We start from the raw sequence: 23,512 nt of genomic DNA, 5'->3' as shown, positions 1-23,512 counted from the left end.
TGGGAATGGTAATTATTAGAGATGAGCGAACGTGTTCTTCCGAGCTTGATATTCGTGCGAATATTAGGGTGTTCGGGATGTTCGTTATTCGTAACGAACACCATGCGGTGTTCTGGTTATTTTCACTTCCTTCCCTGAGACGTTAGCGCGCTTTTCTGGCCAATTGAAAGACAGGGAAGGCATTACAACTTCCCCCTGTGATGTTCAAGCCCTATACCACCCCCCTGCTGTGAGTGGCTGGGAAGATCAGGTGTCACCCGAACATAAAAGTCGGCCCCTCCCGCGGTTCGCCTCAGATGCCGTGTGAGTTAGATGAGGGACAGTGCTGTTTGTACCGGAGCTGCTGTAGGGAAAGAATTGGTAGTTAGTGTAGGCTTCAAGACCCCCCAAAGGTCCTTATTAGGGCCACTGATAGCTGTGTGTTGGCTGCTGTTAGCAGTGGCAATTTTTTTTTTCTCAAAATCGCCTCTGCAGACCGTTGCACCTGGCATTAGGGACAGAAGTGCTGCATAGGCAGGGAGAGTGTTAGGAGTGAGTGTAGCCTTCAAGAACCTCAACGGTCCTTTCTAGGGCCATATTTATCCGTGTGCAGTACTGTCCAGGCTGCTGTTAGCTGTGCTGCATTTTTTTTTGCTTCTCAAAATCGCTTCTGCAGAGCATTGCACCCCTCCATTGATACTGCAGGGAAAGAATTGTATAGGCAGGGCCACAACACAGTTATTATTCATAGAATATACGCAGTGCTGCCTTTTGCTTGTAAAACAAGTGAAAATAATTCTATTTGTCCGGCCTCTGTCCGTCCTAAGGGCGGTGGACACGTGTCGGCTGCGTGTGACACCTTTAAAAATCATACGCACCCAGCTACGTTTTACTCCTGGCTTCGCCATTTGCTTTCCTTAATTGGGAAAAAAAATACCTGCTCTGCCACAGTTAATAACTCTGCTACCCTCACGTTCTGTGACACATTAGCAGGGACACAGCACAGTTATTAAACTTCTCATGTTCATAGAATATACGCAGTGCTGCCTTTTGGTGCCAAAAAACGGAAAATAATTCTATTTGTCCGGCCTCTGTCCGTCCTAAGGGCGGTGGACATGTGTCGGCTGCGTGTGACACCTTTAAAAATCATACGCACCCAGCTACGTTTTACTCCTGGCTTCGCCATTTGCTTTCCTTAATTGGGAAAAAAAATACCTGCTCTGCCACAGTTAATAACTCTGCTACCCTCACGTTCTGTGACACATTAGCAGGGACACAGCACAGTTATTAAACTTCTCATGTTCATAGAATATACGCAGTGCTGCCTTTTGGTGCCAAAAAACGGAAAATAATTCTATTTGTCCGGCCTCTGTCCGTCCTAAGGGCGGTGGACACGTGTCGGCTGCGTGTGACACCTTTAAAAATCATACGCACCCAGCTACGTTTTACTCCTGGCTTCGCCATTTGCTTTCCTTAATTGGGAAAAAAAATACCTGCTCTGCCACAGTTAATAACTCTGCTACCCTCACGTTCTGTGACACATTAGCAGGGACACAGCACAGTTATTAAACTTAGATTATTCATTCACTAGAGGCAGTGGGGCCTTTCGTTTTCAAAAAAGGGAAAAAATTATATTTGGCCTGCAGTCGTGCGCCAATTTATTTCCTGCCTGTGAAATCAAATCACTGGTAATACAGCATGCTGAGGGGTAGGGGTAGGCCTAGAGGACGTGGACGCGGCCGAGGACGCGGAGGGCCAAGTCAGGGTGTGGGCACAGGCCAAGCTCCTGATCCAGGTGTGTCGCAGCCGACTGCTGCGCGATTAGGAGAGAGGCACGTTTCTGGCGTCCCCACATTCATCGCCCAATTAATGGGTCCACGCGGGAGACGGTTATTAGAAAATGAGCAGTGTGAGCAGGTCCTGTCCTGGATGGCAGAAAGTGCTTCGAGCAACCTATCGTCTACCCGCAGTTCTGCGCCGTCCACTGCTGCCAATCCGAATCCTCTGTCTGCTGCTCCTCCTTCCTCCCAGCCTCCTCACTCCACTACAATAACACCTGCTCAGGAGCGGGAACACTCCCAGGAACTGTTCTCGGGCCCCTGCTTAGATTGGGCAGCAGCGGTTCCTCTCCCACCAGAGGAGTTTATCGTCACTGATGCCCAACCATTCGAAAGTTCCCGGGGTCCGGGGGAAGAGGCTGGGGACTTCCGCCAACTGTCTCAACAACTTTCTGTGGGTGAGGAGGACGATGACGATCAGACACAGTTGTCTTGCAGTGAGGTAGTAGTAAGGGCAGTAAGTCCGAGGGAGCAGCGCACAGAGGATTCGGAGGAAGAGCAGCAGGACGATGAGGTGACTGACCCCACCTGGTGTGCAACGCTTACTCAGGAGGACAGGTCTTCAGAGGGGGAGTCAAGGGCATCAGCAGGGCAGGTTGCAAGAGGCAGTGCGGTGGCCAGGGGTAGAGGCAGGGCCAGACCGAATAATCCACCAACTGTTTCCCAAAGGGCCCCCTCGCGCCATGCCACCCTGCAGAGGCCGAGGTGCTCTAAGGTCTGGCAGTTTTTCACAGAGACGCCTGACGACCGACGAACAGTGGTGTGCAACCTTTGTCGCGCAAAGCTCAGCCGGGGAGCCAACACCAACAGCCTCACCACCACCACCATGCGCAGACATATGATGGCCAAGCACCCCGCAAGGTGGGACGAAGGCCGTTCAGCGCCTCCGGTTTGCACCCCTGCCTCTCCCCCTGTGCCCCAACCTGCCACTGAGATGCAACCCCCCTCTCAGGACACAGGCACTACCGTCTCGTGGCCTGCACCCACACCCTCACCTCCGCTTTCTTCGGCCCCATCCAGCAGTATAGCTCAGCGCACCGTCCAGCCGTCGCTTGCGCAACTGTTGGAGCGCAAGCGCAAGTACACCGCCACGCACCCGCACGCTCAAACGTTAACCGTCCGCATAGCAAAATTCATCAGCCTTGAGATGCTGCCGTATAGGGTTGTGGAAACGGAGTCCTTCAAAAGTATCATGGAGGCGGCGGCCCCGCGCTACTCAGTTCCCAGTCGCCACTACTTTTCCCGATGTGCCGTCCCAGCCCTGCACGACCACGTCTCCCGCAACATTGTACGCGCCCTCACCAATGCGGTTACTGCCACGGTCCACTTAACTACGGACACGTGGACAAGCACAGGCGGGCAGGGCCACTACATCTCCCTGACGGCACATTGGGTGAATTTAGTGGAGGCTGGGACAGAGTCAGAGCCCGGGACCGCTCACGTCCTACCCACCCCCAGAATTGCGGGCCCCAGCTCTGTGGTGGTATCTGCGGAGGTGTATGCTTCCTCCACTAAAGCACCCTCCTCCTCCTCCTCCTCCTCTGTCTCGCAATCAAGATGTGTTAGCAGCAGCATGTCGCCAGCAGTCGGTGTCGCGCGGTGTGGCAGCACAGCGGTGGGCAAGCGTCAGCAGGCCGTGCTGAAACTACTCAGCTTAGGCGATAAGAGGCACACGGCCCACGAACTGCTGCAGGGTCTGACACAGCAGACCGACCGCTGGCTTGCGCCGCTGAGCCTCCAACCGGGCATGGTCGTGTGTGACAACGGCCGTAACCTGGTGGCGGCTCTGCAGCTCGGCAGCCTCACGCACGTGCCATGCCTGGCCCACGTCTTTAATTTGGTGGTTCAGCGCTTTCTGAAAAGCTACCCACGCTTGTCAGACCTGCTCGTAAAGGCGCGCCGGCTCTGCGCACATTTCCGCAAGTCCCACACGGACGCTGCCACCCTGCGCACCCTGCAACATCACTTTAAGCTGCCAGTGCACCGACTGCTGTGCGACGTGCCCACACGGTGGAACTCTACGCTCCACATGTTGGCCAGGCTCTATGAACAACGGAGAGCTATAGTCGAATACCAACTCCAACATGGGCGGCGCAGTGGGAGTCAGCCTCCTCAATTCCTTTCAGAAGAGTGGGCCTGGTTGGCAGACATCTGCCATGTCCTTGGTAATTTTGAGGAGTCTACCCAGGTGGTGAGCGGCGATGCTACAATCATTAGCGTCACCATTCCTCTGCTATGCATCTTGAGAAATTCCCTGCAAACCATAAAGGCAGCTGCTTTGCGCTCGGAAACGGGGGCGGGGGAAGACAGTATGCCGCTGGATAGTCAGGGCACCCTCCTGTCTATTTCTCAGCGCGTACAGGAGGAGGAGGAGGAGCATGAGGAGGATGAGGAGGAGGGGGAAGAGACAGCTTGGGCCGCTGCTGACGGTACATCGGCTGATTGCCTGTCATCCTTTCAGCGTGTATGGCCTGAGGAGGAGGAGGATCCTGAAAGTGATCTTCCTAGTGAAGACAGCCATGTGTTGCGTACAGGTACCCTGGCACACATGGCTGACTTCATGTTAGGATGCCTTTCTCGTGACCCTCGCGTTGCACGCATTCTGGCCACGACGGATTACTGGGTGTACACACTGCTCGATCCACGGTATAAGGAGAACCTGCCCACTCTGATTCCCGAAGAGGAAAGGGGTTCGAGAGTGTTGCTATACCACAGGACCCTTGCGGACAAGCTGATGGTAAAATTCCCAGCCGACAGCGCTAGTGGCAGAAGGCGCAGTACCGAGGGCAAGGTAGCAGGGGATGTGCGTAGATCGAACAGCATGTACATCCCAGGCAGTGCAACAGTCTTTAAGGGCCTGGCCAGCTTTATGGCTCCCCACCAAGACTGTGTCACCGCTCCCCAGTCACGGCTGAGTCGGCGGGAGCACTGTAAAAGGATGGTGAGGGAGTATGTAGCGGATCGCACGACCATCCTTGGTGACGCCTCTGCCCCCTACAACTACTGGGTGTCGAAGCTGGACACGTGGCCTGAACTAGCGCTGTATGCCCTGGAGGTGCTTGCTTGTCCTTCGGCTAGCTTCTTGTCGGAGAGGGTGTTTAGTGCGGCTGGGGGAATCATCACAGATAAGCGTAGCCGCTTGTCAACCGACAGTGCCGACAGGCTAACACTCATCAAGATGAACAAAGGCTGGATTTCCCCAGACTTCTGTTCTCCACCAGCGGACAGCAGCAATACGTAAGCAATACGTAGGCTGCACCCGCGGATGGAAGCTACGTTCTCTCTCACCATCCAAAACGGGGACATTTCTGCTTCATCAATCTGTGTCTAATATTCCTCCTCCTCCTCCTGCTCCTCCTCCTGAAACCTCACGTAATCACGCTGAACGGGCAATTTTTCTTAGGGCCACAAGGCTCACTCAAATAATTTTTCTGAACAATTTTTATAAGTTTCAATGCGCTTAAAAGCGTTGGAACTTTAACTTGAACCAATTTTTCGTTACACTGGGCTGCCTCCAGGCCTAGTTACCACTTAAGCCACATTAACCAAAGCGATTCACCTGCCATCTTGGTTGGGCATGGCCAATTTTTACTGAGGTACATTAGTACTGTTGGTACACCAAATTTTTGGGGCCCTCACCTACAGTGTAATCATAGCAATTTGTATGTTCTTCGCCTGCACTCATGGTACAGAAAGGTGTGTGGGGTTGGCCTACACTTTAGCTACATAAATGTAACTTGGGCCTTGGCTATACTAAGGCTACTGAAATGGAACTAAGACTGCGCTCCCGCTATACTGCTGCTTCGGAATTGTTACTGGGGCCTGTCTTGAGTGCTACTACTGCTGACATGGAACGAAGACTGCGCTCCCGCTATACTGCTGCTTCGGAATTGTTACTGGGGCCTGTCTTGAGTGCTACTATTGCTGACATGGAACGAAGACTGCGCTCCCGCTATACTGCTGCTTCGGAATTGTTACTGGGGCCTGTCTTGAGTGCTACTATTGCTGACATGGAACGAAGACTGCGCTCCCGCTATACTGCTGCTTCGGAATTGTTACTGGGGCCTGTCTTGAGTGCTACTATTGCTGACATGGAACGAAGACTGTGCTCCCGCTATACTGCTGCTAGTGATATGTTAGTGGGGCCTGTCCTAATGCTACGGCTGAAATGTTACGAATTCTGGCCTCTGCCTATACCGCTGCTAATGGTATGTCTCTGGGGTGTGGAAACAGAGGCTTCCCAAAGACATGATGGCGGCGAGGCCATTTCCCACCAACGCGGTTACTGTAAAGGTGCATATAACCATGGACACGTGGAGAGGACACGTAGTGCCTCAAAAACATCCCCCTCCTCCTCCAACAGGGAAAACATTCTTGGCAAATGTCTTTGCATTGGTTCGTCTGGTGGCAGTCCAAGAATTTCACCTTTACCGACACAACGAGAGCCCCCACACCATCCCCCCGCCACGGCCCACTTAATCCTGGCCGCATTCCGAAAACCAACAAAATACAACCGTGCTACTAGGTCCTCAGTCACCACCACATTACCACCAACGCGGTTACTGTTAAGGTACATATTACCAGTCTGACTGGGGCATGCAGACACCTTGACAGAATGAATAGTGTGTGGCACATAGGTTCCCCATTGCTATGCCCACGTGTGCAGCTCCTGATGGCGGTGGCACAGGATTCTATTTCTCATTGCTTCTGTACAGCATTGTGGGCTATCGCCCCGCCCCTTTTAAAGAGGGCCGCTGCCTAGCCATGCCAACCCTCTGCAGTGTGTGCCTGCGGTTCCTCCTCATGGCAGACGCACTTCTAAATAGACATGAGTGTGGCGTGGCATGAGGGCAGCTGAAGGCTGCGCAGGGACACTTTGGTGTGCGCTGTGGGGGGGAGGGGGGGGGCGGTTGGGCAGCATGTAACCCAGGAGAAGTGGCAGCGGAGTGTCATCCAGGCAGTGATTGTGCTTTGTTGTAGCTAGTGTGGTGCTTAGCAAAGGTATGCCATGCTAATGAGGGCTTTTCAGAAGTAAAAGTTGTTGGGAGGGGGATGGGGGCCCACTCTTGCCGGTATTGTGGCTTAATAGTGGGACCTGTGAACTTGAGATGCAGCCCAACATGTAGCCCCTCGCCTGCCCTATCCGTTTCTGTGTCATTCCCATCACTTTCTTGAATTGCCCAGATTTTCACACATGAAAACCTTAGCGAGCATCGGCGAAATACAAAAATGCTCTGGTCGCCCATTGACTTCAATGGGGTTCGTTGTTCGAAACGAACCCTCGAGCATCGCGGGAAGTTCGTTCCGAATAACGAACACCCGAACATTTTGGTGTTCGCTCATCTCTAGTAATTATCATCTAGAATTTCTTTCAGTTGTAAACAACCTGTCGGACTGTGGATTGGTGAAGTGCAAACTCTTTGTATATGGTTTTACAAACTTTTCTAGCCTGATAAGCATCAACAGCTTTTCTGATGGTCCTTAGCAATCTCATCTGTTTGTGCCAAGATACACTCCTACAAACCTATTGTGAGGATCAAACCTTGATAGATGCCTGTTTTTTTAAATAATGCAGATGGCTCACTCACACCTGATTGTCATCACCTGACTTGAATTATCTTCTAATCTTAAAGGCCTTCATACTTTTTCCACTCATAGGGTTCTTTCACACAGGTGCTGCGATTTTCAGCCAGCCATGTCCAAGCCACAGTGCGACTGAAAATCAGATGAACAAGAAGCAGCCATGACCAAGTCATGACTGAATCTCCCGTTCATGCGCCCGTTCAGACGGCCGAGTGCGGTGAGTATACGCTGCACCTGAAATACCGTCGGGTGGAGGGAGAGAATTTAGTTCTCCATCCCTTGCTGGCTGGCTGCAAGGGGTGGAGGCGGAACGGGGCAGGAGCTAGTGTGTTAGTCTCCTGTCCCATCCCGCCCCCTCCCATTGCTGACAACTGTCGAAGGTTGGAGGGGGGGGGGAATTTAGCAGAGATGCTGCTAAACTCCCTCCCACCTCCTTTTTCCAGCAGCTCCCACAGGCTCCTATAGGAGTCTATGGGAATGGCTGTATTCCGGATGGAAAAGACAGGTCCAAGTACCTATTTTTCCCGGCTGGAGTAAAAACAGCTGGAATGTACACTGTAGGCGCTATCTTTGCTGGTCAGCCATTTTTATGCAGCAGAAAAACACCCATCTGAACTGATGCCTTGGAAACCAATGCATCAGATGGGTAGCATATATCGTCCGGCGGCGAAACCAGGCCGATATACGCTTATGTAAATGAAGCCATAGACATATTGTATTGGATTATTTTCCTCAATAAATAAATTACCAAATCTAATATTTTTGAGTCATTTGTTTGATTTGGATCTCTTCAGCTACTTTTAGCAGAAGAATAAGGTAGCACAATGTTATAGAGACTGCTAATTTTTTGGATTACTATTTGTGGGTGCTCGCTTTTTCTATTTTTCATCTACTTTTAGGACTTGTGTGAAAATCTGATGTACTGTTAGTTCAAGTATATGGAGAATTATGGAACATTCTAAAGGGTTCACAAACTTTCAAGCCCCACTGCAGTTGCATGGTCTGCCTCTATAGTATGTATAGCTTCAGTTTTCAGTTTAACCCCTTAAGGACCAGGTTGTTTTGTACCTTAAGGACCAGACACTTTTTAGGGATTTTACCCATGTGGCGGTTTTACTGCTCTATTTTTTTTCCTTTAGCTACCAAAATTATTTTCGCTGCGTTTTTTTTTTCTGTGACATATAGGACTATTTTTTTAATATCTTTTTCACTGACTTTTTTTCCGGGTTTTAGTTTTATTGGGGGTAAAATGCTAAAAAAAATGATTTTTTTATAGTTTTTTTTTAAATTATTTTTATATTTACACTAAAATAAAGTATGGATATGGGTTCCTCTATTTATTTCGGACGTTTTGATATATAGTATGTATGGTTTTGGTTCACAGGGCGCATACGGTGACGGTTTTTGTTGGCGTCTGCTTTGCGTTATTCTCTTTCTTATGTATGTATTGTTGTTTTATTCTGTTGTTTTGTTTTACTTATTTATGTAATTGTGTTTTTTACTATCTGTGTCCCCCATGACATCATATAAGACCTCTGGGGGACACTCACTTTTTTTTTTTTTTTTTACTTTATTTGACATTTTCCCACTGTAGCTGGGGCGTCCATAGGAGCCCTAATTATAGGGGAAAGCAACCCCTGTGGTGACATTAGTCACCTGCAGAACTGCCAGGGTCTAAGTCTGACCCTCCAGCTCTGCATAGCAGGGAATCCCAGGAGGTCACATGACCCCCGAGGCTCCCGTAGTGAAAGTACTTCTTACTTTCACTTTGCCCAGACAGTGCTCATTGAGCACTGTATATTGGGGAAGCAGAAGGCAGGAAGGGTTAAAAACCCCTCCTGCCTTCTCCTCCGGGTTATCAGCTGTCACTAACAGCTGATAACCCGTTGCAGAGGCAGGAGACTTAGAGCACTGCCGTATTTTTACGATCGGTGGTCCTCTAAGCCCAGGACCAGCCGCCGTATATATACAGTGGCTGGTCGTAAATGGGTTAAAAATAAGAATGGTTCCATTTAGAGGCAGAGAGCATAGATATTCTAAATGAGGTAATATAGAATATTCAAAGTATTATACTTTGAATATTCTATATTCAAAGTATAATACTTTGAAAGTTCTAGAACTTTTTGGAATAAAATAAGCTATATTAACATAAAGCTGTAAAGCCCTCTATGTAACAATAATAATACTACCACAGTACTAGTCTGCTTTTATATATCTGTTCAGAGTTCTGTTTTCCTGCTCCCTCATGGAAGAAGGAAAAAGGAATCCCCTGACTGAACAGATCAGTCTTACGGCTCTTTCACTCAGGCGATGCAATTTTCGGCCGTCCGAATCACGGCTGAAAATCAGATGGCCAGGTGTTGTGTATATACTCTGCTAAACTCCCTCCCCCTTCTCTCCCCCTTTCTACTCCTTCCCTCTCCCTCCTCACCTCTTTCGGGCTGCCGGCAAGGGAATGTGGTGGAACAGGGTGGGAGCTTAACTTAGCTAGTTGTGCTAAACTCCCTCCCCAGCCTACAGGAGCTGTTGGCAAAGGGAGAGAGCAACGCAAGCCGCTGCTTAACTCCCCCCCCCCCCTTCCCTTTCCTGATTGCACTCCTAGTCTCCTATGGGAACGGCGGGTGTATTCAGGCAAAAGATAGGACAAGACCTATCTTTTCCCTCCGGTATAAAAGCAGCTGGCTGGAATGCGCACCATTTTCATTATCTTTTCTGGCCGGCCGATTTAACTCACTGGAAAATCGCCCATCTGAACAAATGCATTGCCATCCAATGCTTCAGATGGTGCGATTTTTGGCCGGCATTTTATCATGGCAACATTGCTACAAAAAAAAGTTTGAGCGAAACTAGCTTTATGACGGAAGTAAATAGTATTGAATGAACCCATTGACTATAATGGGGTCCTTCAGTTTCAGTTCAGCTGAACAGCATTTTAACGGATGAAGATGTCCGGAGATTCCAGCGCAGACGTGAAAGCAGCTTTACTTTGGTTATGAATCATGTTATATACAGTACATGCTGTAAAGCCAACACACACTTAAATACACATTGTTTGTACACAGTAAATTAATGGGCTGTAGCCATCAATCACTATATAACATCTTCACTTGCTGAAATCTCACAAAAGCCTTTCTGTGTGCACATGACATTGAATTGTTTGCTGTTGAGTCTGGCAGTTCTATAAAGAACATATTAACAATACTTTGCCTGGACTAAATACATTGCTCAGCTCCAAAGTATGTTGCTTGGATGCCAATGGACTGCTGCCAATTAAAGTTGGCAATCAATAGTTGATAAATACTAGCGTAAATCCTCATTCTGTGTTTGGTAATTATTTGCACCACCAGACATTTTAATTGCACCAATTAACCTGATATTATATATTAATTAATACATTTTAGTGTGCAATGCCTCTTCTGCATGAATAAAAAGATGAAGCAACACAGAAGGGAAGAGCTCAGCTTTTCTAATGATCTCTCGGGTTGTGATTTTTTTGTTCTGATGCAGCAGTTAACTTTTTTCACAGGTTATTATATTTTGCCTTTACAAAAACACTTCCTTCTAATTATCTTTGCTGTAATGAAGATATGTAGAAAAAAAAGGTCTGCCTGAATAGGATGGCTAGGATACCAAAATAGGGATAAAAAGGTAATAAATGTAGAAAGTCAAGAATATTCATGATGATTTCTATAATTTTATAACATTTTATCTCCTCTATTATACATGCTGTATATTTAGAGGTGTTTCAAAGTAGAAGTAGGATGTATACACTCATACATATATAAAATATACAAGACTACATCGTTCTATAGCTGCCATTTTTATGCTTCTATTAATATGACTTTTTATGTTAAACCAACCAGAGCTGCTTCAATTTTTCTTTAATATTATAAAATATTCATTATTTTTTTACTACACACAATAGTGTTCCATTAATCAAGTGTCCCAATATCATGAATAACAAGTATTTCTGTACAAGGCTGTACATAAGACTAACCTTTTCAGGTCCAGAGAATTTTGAGCCTTCAGCATCAGACACTGTTAATCCATATTGAGTATGTTAGTTTTATGGCTATAACTTTTTCCATTGACTTTTGCTGTGTTTTTTAATGACTGGTTTTTTTTTTACAATATCTATACACATCATTTTTGCTATTTTGAATTTTCCAGGTTTTAGTTTGAAAAAAAAGTTTACATTTTCTTTCTATGTTTTATTATATTTTCTAGTAATAATATAATGTTACCCTAAAAAGACTTTTAATTGGTGTTTGCTATTTCTTATCAGAAATTTTGATGTTTTATGTGTCCAATTGAGGGTAAATGGGTCTTGGCTAGAAGTCCAACAGAGATTGGTGGGAAACCATTTCTACATTCTCTCTAGGGTCCCCAGAAGTTGTCTGTCTGCCAGGCATCTGACATTTGGCTGGTCAAACACTTGAAACAGGTCCGTAAATATACATCTGTGTGAGTTTAAGGACCAAAATATATATATAGGGGAAAGGGTTATACCAAGCCGCCAATCAGCCATCACTGTTGGTTTTGGCTTATACAACCCCTGTTGCATTGCATTTTTTTTTGGCAGTGAACGTTTCAGCCATGCTGATGGCCATTCATGTGAGTGGTAACTGTGTAACACAATAACATTAATGGCTCTCCTACCACCTACTAAAGGGGAATCTTGAGTAGGTAAGCCCCCCCTATGACTTTCATAAAGCCAAATAGAGAAACAGAATTCTTCATGTGACCTTTAACCCTTTGCAATCAAATTTTGGATTCAGGGTTTTCTAGGGGTTTTTTCTTTCTGCCCTTATACAATGGCGCCAACTTCTGGCTAGAGCCAGTACTGTGGTATGGGACAAGCTGGAGAGGCCTCCAACGACAGAATGGCCAATAATATACAGTAAGAATACCCTGCCGGACATCTTCCGACATCAGAGCTGTACAGCCTTCAATCAGAATGTCTTCAGACGTCAGACAGTGGATTGGAAAGGGTTAAAGGTCATAATTTGCTGTCACATTCACTACCCAATGAATTATTATTCATTAAATGGCCAATCATGCCATGATTACACAGTTATATTAAGTAAAGGTAACATTTATAGATTTTCAGTTGACCAGTTGTTTTGTCCATAGAAACTGCTATGTAGGGTGTCAATGTTACCCTAGTGATCTGGAAGTTTGTTATTATCCCGCATGTCTTCACAGTAAGTGGTTCATGTGATATCAAATGATTCAACACCATGTTTTCTACATTGTTTGCTCACAGATACTGAAATAAATAGGCTGCCAGTTAAGATTTGGAATAATTTCATTTATTAATCTTCATCTACATCTTTGTCTCATTTCACGTAGAAACTATCAGCATGCTGTATACCTTGTTTTTAATGCTGATCTTCAAGTTCCTTCACCATGTTCTGTGAAAGCAGGACTCTCAGCCATGCATAGGGAAGTTCTTAAGCTTTGACCTGCTTAGCTTGCTTGATGACCATAGCTGACTCTACAAATTTGAGAATTTATAGTGCTTTCCGTAAATTCTTGCTGCTTCATGTTAAGTTCAAAAGAAGCAGCAAAGCAGAATGCAGATGGAGCCTCTTGTCTTAATTAATACATGTCCTTTTTCATGCGCCCATGGACGCAGAACATGTTTTGCACACAGAAAGCGGTTAAGCGTTACTGCTGACTAAGTGCGATCTATGCTAAAATCATATCTTGGTTCTCCAAATAATGTATATGTTCTAATTAGGAAATAAATTTAGCAATTATTAAAGGTTCACTAACCCTGGAAATAAATTCTAAAAGTAAATAGACGAAAGGACTTGCCCAAACCATTTATGAATCTGCAGGGCTTTCTGCAATTCCTGTAATATTTTTGTACAAATCGTTCATAGGGTACAGGTGTTCATTCCTTCGTGATCTTTTCCCTTTCTAGGTGTGAAATGGTAAAGTGGGACTTACCATTATATTACAGACAAAATAGTAGGGGGAGACTCCTGCTGCAGCCAGTTTTCTTATAGTCAGTTACTGGATTGTACGCAGGAGGCGGAAATGGCAATTGCAGTGTGAAACAAAATAGCATAACAGGAAATAAGGATATCAATATTATTTTGGGGTATTTTCCATCATTAGTGTTCTTTTAAGTGAATTAAATATAATGGAGGAAACTAATTAAGACCGCCATCCCATATTAGCGGGTTACTGCTTAAGTGAGTGAAGGCTCAGCACGACTCGGCTACGCTATTTGCATAGCATGGTAGTCGTTCAAAGTGAATGGCAACAACCACACTACATAATTAGTGTAGCATGGCTTGTGGGTGCCTGGCGGCCTGTGCTGCAGATGTAGCATGCCTACCTACAAGTAGGCGATGCTACATCTGTATGAGTCATAAAAACCTCATGACGTATATGATGATTTTCTGTTCAGTCGCATTTGACCTTCGGTCACTTTACGGATCAATGTTCTCTACGCATTCCTGTCTCTCACGGCTTCTTTCAGTTCCACGACTGACATGTTGGTGGTGGCCTTGATTGTATCTAGCCATCTTGTTCTTTGTCATCCTGATCTTCTCTTTCCACTTACTTTTCCAAGCATCAATACTGTTTCTAATGAGTTAGCGCGCATCACGTGTCCAAAAAAAGAGAGCCGCTGTTTGATGATTTTGCCCTCTAGTGATATTTTTGGTTTGAAGCAATCTAACACTACCTTGTTCGATGTCATGGCAGTCCAAGGTATCCGTGGCATTCTCCTCCAGCACCAGAGTTCAAACGCATCAATTTTCCTTCTGTCGGTTTTCCTGAGCGTCCAACTTTCGCAACTATATGTCATTATGGGAAAGACGATTGCATTCACCTGTGTGGTTTTTGTTGCAATGCTAATGTCCTTGCTTTTCCAGATCTTTTCCATTCATTGCATTGCAATCCTACCAAGTGTAATCCGTCTCCTGATCTCAGGTCCAGATTGCCCATTACAATCGATTTTGGATCCAAGGAAGATGAAATCTTGGACCGACTCGACTTCTTCGTTGTTAATTTTTATGTTCTCTGTACCAGTTGCCTACCATGGTCATGACTTTCATTTTCTTGCTGTAGAGGTACAGTCTCATGCGTTCGCTTTCCTTTTACACTTGTTGGCTAAGGTATTCCAGGTCCCTTTCTCTTTCCTCAAGCAGGATGGTGTCATCTGCACATCAGAGGTTGCTAACATTTCTGCCACCAATTTTGACTCCGATTTCTAATTCGTCCAAATTGCATCGCCTCATAATCGTTTCTGCGTACAGATGGAAAAGGTCTGGTGATAGAATGCAGCCTCGCCATATGCCTTTCTCAATCTGTGTTTCCATAGGCTGTCCTGACTGTTGCTTCTTGGTTGTTATAAAGCGACCTTATAAGCTGTTCAATATGTTCTGGGACGCCCATTTGCTTCAGACACTTCCAAAGCTAGTCATGTTTGACACAATCAAATGCCTTGCTGTAGTCAATGAAAAACACATGTACACATCCTTTTGATACTCTCGGGTCTTCTCCATGATCCAGCGCAGGTTTGGTCTCTTGTGCCATATGCTTTGTGGAAGCCAGCTTGAACTTCTGTCTGTTTCCATTCAACAATTGTCGCAATGCATTTTTGTATGATCTTTAAAAGAATTTTTCTTGCGTGAGGTATGAGGGCGATGGTGTGATGGAAGTAAAAAGACAAGTGAACAGCGCCTAGTAATTTGGTACCATCTGATTTTATCTATGTATAAATATACAGGAATGGACTCACCTGGTGCCCAGTGAGAGTACAACTCGCTGGCCCCTTTTGTCCTGGTCAGCCATGTAAACAATTAGCCGCACTTAAATCCTGTCCCAATCCAGGTATTCCAGAGAGACATCCAGGAGGATATGTCCCCTATTCTCTAGGGGGCATGAGGGTAGATAAATCCAAAAGGAAAAAAGAAAACAATTTCCGTGCTCGGTGGATCTGGAAAAAAAAGAGCCTGTAGTAGCTATTACATATTTTATTATTAACAAATAAATGGAATATGCAACGCGTTTCAGCACAGTGTAATATGTAATAGCTACTACAGACCCTCTTTTTTCCTGATCTACCGAGCACGGAGAATTTTTTCTTTTTTTCTTTTGGATTTATCTCTTTTTGGAAGTGTGATGAAGACAGTTCTTGTCCAGTCTTTGGGCCACAACTTAGAGCTCCAGACCTTTTGACATAGGTTAGTTAGGATCTTGACTGACACTGGTTTGAGCAGTTCGGCTGGTATGTGTTCGACGCTCGGAGCTTTCCTGCTTGGTCGTTTTTCAGGGCTCATGTGACTTCTTCCTCCAGATTGCCCGGTGCTTGTTCTACTTGATGTACATGATCCAATGGGTTGTCTGTTTGATTGCCTGCATACAGCTCTGCTGTATATTCTCGCCACCTATGCTTGATTTGACATGACGTATATATGTTATACAAATGCCATAATAGCCTATTTCTGATGGATATCACTGAAACATTTGTCACAGCCTCTGTTTAATGCATACATTAGGGACTTCTCCCAGCATACATGTGAAACAGAAAAACAGTGCACAGCATCTTCTCCCTCCCTACTGTTGTCTCTAAGGGTGCCTTTACATGAGATAAGCGCCCAGCAGATGTTCCAAGACTTATCACTCCTCTGCTTTTACATAGGAGCAATATTCATTCAGTAAATTGAGGCAGAGTGCGCTGGAGATTTCTTCGGGATATCTCCCTCCATTCACTGTGAACAAGCAGTCATTCAAAGGTGAACAACTGCCTGTTTACACTAAGCAAGAATTCTATCACTAGTTGCATCATCTTAGTGATCTTAAATGAAGCAACTACTGAGCAATTTCTGCGTCCCATGTTTAGAAGGAGCAACTATCACTGAAAAACGCTCATTTGAGTGCTCACATGTAAAGCCAACCTAACATTGAAAGGAAGGATGGGAAGAGCAAAGGTGGCAAATAATGTCAGTCTTGAGCTGACAGAAGATAGGAGAATTGTGATGTTAGATCTATATTCTATACCAGAAGCAGCAGCACAGCCAACTATGTGCAGGAATTTCACAGATTCTACAGAAAAAAAATGGTAAAAAAATGTAATGATTAAACTTTTGGGTAATATTTTTAGCAAGTTTAACATTGCTCTATAAAACTTGCATTATAGCCTTAGTCAGAAGTTGTTATGGCAAGAACAGATCAGTCTGCAGCATTATTCTTGCTTGCATAAATTAAACAGCACTCATGGCAACCTAAAAGAGCAGATTGTAAGTCAATGGGATACATTAGGATTTATCGGGATTTGTTCAAGAATGCATCCAGCAAAGCTGCCGTGGCTATCTTATAAATAGAATCCATGATGCTTGTCTGGATAGAGTCTTAGGTTAGTATCACATAGAGCGACAGTGTGGGATAGAATTCTCTCATTATGAAAGATCATAAACGTAATGAGAACTTACCTCTTTAGTCCAATTACTGTACAGCAATTAGTATTTTACATACATTTTAGCTAGAATTAACTATAATGACAACCCTCCAACTGAAAATTGATAGTTATTAATTAGACTGTACTTATGTTTATAGAACTCTGAGTTCTACAGATTGTACGAAAGATCTTTATGTCTTCATGTAATTATAAAACTCTTCTATTTTACAATGCATTACAAAACTCAATGGTTCAGTGATGACTGTATTAGATATAATGGGGAGTTGGAAAGCCCTTAACCAAATACTCTATAATTGTGAACTCACGTATATCACATTTCTTGCAGTAAGATCTTGTTATGTACAATGTATATCTTAATTGCATATTAACACAATAGTGAGAAAGGAATGAAAGTACAAACTGGGACCAACAAGTCTTAACATTTCAAAATAATTGAAGAAATTCCTTCCCATGGAACATAATGAATGTGAAGCATTTGTCAAGATATCAGCCAAGGCGATATGTTACACTGATGGGTTTCAGTCCTGGTATTTGGTAGATATCCAAAAATGATTGGAAAGCCGTGACTTGCCATGTAATATGGGGAGGTGATAAATTACTTACTTTAGTTGTAGATGCCATGTTCCATTGGAAGTCATCCTATAGAGGCACCATATCATGCTTATAGGTCCATAATATACAAATGCTTATTTTGTTCTTGATGCTTTGGTCTGTGGAAAGTTAGACTTTTTAGACCTTATTGGTACAATGCAATGACAAGATTAAGGTTAATAAGTAGAGTTGAGCGAGCATACTCTGCTGAGCTTGTTGCTCGTTGGAGTATTAGCATACTCGATGGTGCTCCTTACTCGAATGAGCATCAAGCCGTGTTCGACCCTGCCCCAGTTTTTGGCTCCTCCCTGCTGTGACGTGCCTGTTTTGGCCCCTCCCTGCCATGACGAAGCGCTTGTCATTGGCACATTTTTTGTCAGGAGAGAGAGACCTAGAAAACAAATTTAAAAAAAGCTCGGCACCCGGCGTTACTCGAGTAGAGCTCTAAAATTTTACGAAAAGCTCGACTCGAATAACACGGACGCGATCATTTGAGCGCTCGCTCATCTCTAATCATAAGGCTTAGAAAGTCATCTGCCTTTGAGACAGATATTACATTTTATTCTTGTCGCAATTCGCCTGGCTTCCCAGACACATTATACAACTTTCTGCAACTTCATCCAATAGTATTGCACCAGCAAACTCTGAATGTCTTTAATAATTTTGATTTTATGATTTTTAGAAGCCAAGCGATTTTTTTCAAGACCTTTTTAAAAATTATAGGGCCTCACTCACATGAACACATGGTCATTGGGTATTACGTGTGCAGTTTTTGAGTGTATAATATGCAATACCAATCTCCCACAGGCTTTAAGTGTACCGCTCACACACAGCAGGAGAAGTACATGTGCAAAATAAATCACATAATGCATCTTGAAACATATTATGTGCGCATACATGCCAAGATAGTGTATGGGGATTGTTGGCATGCAGCAAGTATTCATGCATGCTCATATGAGAAAGGTATGTGCAGCGTGCAGCAATTTACGGCCATTGGAGAGAGGCCCGAAGTAAAAGACGTAAAAAAATGTTGCTAGTCATGGTCTCCAATGTTTAATCTTAAAACTGTCTATACTTAATGGTTTGCAATATCACATAATTTAAATGAAAAAAAGAACAAAAAACATTTTCATGCTTTCAGTGTTATTTCTGCGATGTTCCCAGATGTATATCGATATACAGCATCTGTGTCACATTGCACATCTGTGTATAATTATTAGTAGAATATTATTTTTTTTTACATTTTTTACTGCATATTGCTGGTGGCTTATAACTATTTTCACTCTGTAATCTCCCCCTAGTACTGTACCCGATTAAATTCCTACAAAGATATAAGACTCATGTGTGTTATATATATGAAATAGCACTTGAACAGACCAGAATGGGGCTCAAGTGGTTTACACTCACCAGGATATTGTAGAATTCCTTTCATAGTCAGGAAACATTATGATCCATATGGCATATTGTCACTGATATCTTCCTTTTTTTGATAATTTGCTTTTTTTTTAAAATTTTGCAGGTTATGGATTTGTAGATTTTGACAGTCCTGCTGCAGCACAGAAAGCCGTTGCATCACTGAAAGCTACTGGTGTGCAAGCCCAGATGGCAAAGGTAAGGACTTATTGCACAATATGCTATATTGCCACATGAGGACAATGGAAGGTTGGCAGTGGACCTGTGAAATGCATGCTGGATGTGGTCAACAGGAAATTTTCTTGGTATGAACCACACTGTCAGCTCGTCAGTATTTCAGGAGGACAGGAAGAAGGAAAGGTTGTGTTGCTACTGTGTGATGTCCAGCAGACAACTGCCGTGATTGCTTCTTGTGTCACCACAGTCATCGAACAGAGGACAGCACCCTTCAACCTCTTTATGGTGGTCATGTGGTTGTAAGTGGAGGTCCTGGGCTGTCAATATAGTGTTGGTCCTGTGACACTGTTCTCTATCAATTGAGGTTCCTCTTCCTGTCATTGTTACTGGGGTCCTCCTACCTCACTTATGCTATGAGGTCTTGTGCCGGTCACTATTATAGTAGAATTTCCAAAAAGGATACAAGCGATGCCAATATGACGTGCTATATAATGTCTGTGGGTTTGTTTGTGCATTCCAAACACGGTCAGTGAGAAACATGGCGACAGTAAGGCTTCATGTCCACGGGCAGATCAGATTCCACATGCGGATTTCCAGCGGGAGATTGCGGATGTAATGGTTTTTCTGTATGGATATACGCGGATGCTCTGTGGATCATCTACATGGAAAGAAATCCGCAACCCCATCTCCCAGCCTTTTTCCCACCTCCCTAATTGATTTTAACCTTCAAATCCATAGTGCATCTGCAATAGTATTTGCGGATGCACTGAGGATCGTCTGCACCCATTGACTGCTATTGAGCCGTCCCCATGGAATCAGCCCTCAAATGGAGCGTGATACAATTTGTTTTCCACACCAAACAGTCCGCAAATCAAATCTGCATGCCTAAATTCAGTTGCGGATGCCAATGCTTCCATATGGGCACTTTAAATTGTGGATCTTCCGCGCAGGTGATTCGTGCAGATTCCGCAAATCAAATCCGCCCTTGGACATGAGGCCTAAGTTGGAAGTAGAAATAGTACAATTTATTCTCCAGGAATTGGACTTGTAGAGAATTATAGTGATTTGTAATTTCGAGAAGTGATTTTTAAAGATTGGCTAATCACTAATATTGATAAAACATTAATACCATCTTATCTCAGCATGAATGCTCTTGAGTTTGTATTTACTGTTTTATGATGTTTCTATTGTGTTCAGCGTAGTTCATTTGACAAGGATAATTGTTAGCATATGCCTTGTTTTCAATAACAGCTTTTCACCACGTTATTAAATTCTCATGCGTCTTATTATGTTTTTATCATAAAATTACAAAGTATAGGACAAAAGAAAATTTAGGAGTAAGTCTGGGTTATTTCCATTAGCTGGTACTTCAATGTCTTCAACTGTATCTTTCGAGTTGGGGAGAGGCTGTCGGTAGGATCACTTAATGATGACGGGAAGTCTAGGAAAATGTTCTCACGGTCACTACTGTGCAGTTCTGAGAACCTCTTTTCTATAAGCTAGACTTTAATTTAGACTTTCGGTTAAGCGGACTTTCTATTTTGGGGTCCTAAGAACCATCTTGCACACCATTGACCCCTGTGTTTATACTTATTTTTGTGCAATTGAAATCAATTTTTAAAAATGACGAAAACTACCATATTGTTATAATACTATATAAAACTGTATAGTTTATGTCTTACTTTGTTCTTACTTTACTAAAACACAACTCATTGTACCTAGATTTGATATAGTAAAGTCTAGAAACAATTAACCCTTTCCAATCCACTGTCTGACGTCTGGAGACATTATGATTTAAGGCTGTACAGCTCTGATGTTGGAAGACATCCGTCGGGGTTCTCTTACTGTATATTGCCAGCCTCTCTGCTGTTGGAGCCTATCCAACGTGTCACCTCATGCAGTACTGGCTTTAGCCAGCATATAGCGCTGTTGTATAACAGCAGAAAAAGAATAAGCCCCCCTAGACAAATGAGGATACAATTTGAATTGGAAAGGGTTAATATGTACATACAAAACAAATGCATGTTTTTAGATATATTATAGCAGAATAGTACATGTAAAGTATCACTTATTTGATATAACATATATTGTGCAGAAATAATTTAACTTAAGGCGGAATTTTAGTGGTCATTGTTGTTATTTTATACTTTATATACTTTTTTTTTATTCTTCCTTCACATCTTTTAAGGAAATAGTTTACAGTCACTTATTAGGCACTTGAAGTCGCTCAGCTTTTGTTTCAACTTCTTATTATAGAATTCATTAGGCTTAAAGTCCTTTTACAAAAGCCGTTGATCAGGAACAGATGTTCATCCCAAAATTCGCCCTATTGTAGCCCCATGTGAAGGTGCCAGTGATCAGCCGACAAATGAGCAAATGCATCTTTTATGTGGCGCTAAAATTTATCATTGAGGCGAGAACATCTTCACGTGTAACAAGGGATGTGCCTCTGACAATGATGAAAAGTGTATGGGGGGACGAATGATAATTTTTATCCTTGTTTGCTACCCCATACAGTCTGCATCAGTTTGTATAAATGCCCTTTAAATAAGCATTGGCATCATTAATTGGTTTTGTCATATGACTCTGTGTTCTTTCATGAGGGGAGGATGCCTGGTATAGCAGGAGATGGCTGGTTTTTGTGGGAGATGGGGTTAATAGGCACATTCAAGCCCTACGGGCAGAGGCCTGGGGACAAGCAATGGCAGAGGAGTGGTGTTCTGCATGTGACAGTTGGAAGCAGGTGATCAATGACGACGACACGTTGTGACAATAATAAGTAAGGAATTTAGATAAAATTTGATAGGCTATTAATTATAATGGTAAGGCATATTAAAAAGTACCTCATATTTTAACCCTTTCCAATCAACTGTCTGACATCTAAAGACATTCCGATTGAAGGCTTCACAGCTCCGATGTTGAAAGACGTCCGGCAGGGTATTCTTACTGTATATTACTGGCCGCTCTGTTGTCGGGGGGCCTCTCCAGCATGTCCCATACTGCAGTACTGGCTCTAGCCAGCAGATGGTGCCATTGTATAATGGCAGAAAGTGAAAGCCCCCTAGGAAACCCTGAATCCAAAATTGGATTGCAAAGGGTTAATAAGACTTTTTTTTCTGGGCTTTAGATTAATATGCCTTCTAAATGTTAAATGATACATGAGTAAAATATTTAGCATGGTTGTTTTGCAACTTTAATAGAATTTTGCTTCATTTTTTTTAGAATTCTAATTGCATTGGACAAAGATTATACATATGTAGGAAAATTTGGAGATAAGTAAATTGGAAAGTTTCTCAAATTATTGCAAAATAGGACTAGTATTGCTTGCATATGGGGAAAGCATTGTTAATACATAGATATTAGGGACTATTTAATATTTCTGTGACTGAAGAAGCCAAAATACATATTTGAAAATGGAAATGGAAGCAAACCAAGTAATCTTTTAATAATGGCATCCATTAATTATTCATGCATCGAGTGGAATAGTACTGTTAGCGGCAGATCATCATGAAGATGTGCTAATTACATATGCCACATCATAGATGAACTGAATAAGAGGAAGACATGCAGAACCTAGTGATATCAAACAATGTAAATGTAATGTCAAATAGTACGTTAAAGGGAATCTGCTTCAAACAGTGATTATTTCCGGAGATGAAAGTTTTCATGATCTGAATCTCAGTCTCAGATGTTGTCCAACAAGTGAGGCTGTTATGAAAAAGATATTAGCTTTGATTCACAGAGGTCTGTTCTGTATCAATTTTTAGTTATTTTCTATTTGCCCTTACTGACACCTACATTTTGTAACACTATAAGGGTGCCTACCCACTTGCGATTTTTTTTCCTGTGATGTTTTGCGTTTTTTCTCAAGAGCAATTAGTATAGAATGTGTTCTTGTCCATCTGGGGTTTTTTTTTCCATTTCGTGGGGTTTTTTCACATAGGAACTGTCAGTTGCATATGTCTCCTTATTTTTCTCTTAATGCACCCATGATTGTCAATGGAGGGCTGCAAAAAACGCAGCGAAAAACGCACAAAAAACGCAGCGAAAAACACACGAAAAATGCGCAAAAAAACTTGCGAAAACTCCGCGTTTTTCACGAGCAAAAATCGGCAACGCAAGTGGGTAGGCGCCATAAGAGGGAGAAATAATATACCATAGGCAGAACTTATGTGTAGTACATTGGCCAAGAAATCTAATCTTAGCTATCTGTCTGTCTGTCTATCTAACCTTCAATGTGCAAAAACAATATAAGGACCGCTCCTTCAGTAGTTCATGGTTATGCATCACTCTTTATAACAATCCACCTGTAATTGTGAACTATGAAATTCATTATCTTAGTTTTTGGCTGCTCCCCGCTGTGACGTGCCTGTTTTGGCTCCTCCCCGCCTCTATGCAGCGCGCGTCATTGGCAAATTTTTTGTCTGGCAGGAGAGAGAGAGAGAAACCTAGGGGAAAAAAAAAAGCTCAGCACCCTGCGTCCCACATACAA

At 43.6% G+C, this 23,512-nt stretch overlaps 1 protein-coding gene across 2 annotated transcripts in view; it reads left to right on the top strand.

Moving 5' to 3' along the window:
• Nucleotides 1-23,512, top strand: part of RBMS3 (RNA binding motif single stranded interacting protein 3) — a 630,590-nt gene that overhangs the window by 289,623 nt on the left and 317,455 nt on the right. For both annotated transcript variants that reach the window (XM_066584834.1, XM_066584833.1), the window contains exon 4: nt 18,950-19,041. In XM_066584834.1, coding sequence (XP_066440931.1) covers nt 18,950-19,041 — 92 coding nt within the window. The remainder of the gene's footprint in view (nt 1-18,949; nt 19,042-23,512) is intronic.

Source organism: Eleutherodactylus coqui, chromosome 12 (assembly GCF_035609145.1).
Source record: "Eleutherodactylus coqui strain aEleCoq1 chromosome 12, aEleCoq1.hap1, whole genome shotgun sequence".
In the NCBI taxonomy this organism is placed as follows: domain Eukaryota; kingdom Metazoa; phylum Chordata; class Amphibia; order Anura; family Eleutherodactylidae; genus Eleutherodactylus; species Eleutherodactylus coqui.
The sequence above is the reverse complement of the archived record's forward strand: the minus strand, read 5'-3'. Positions and strand labels throughout refer to the sequence as shown.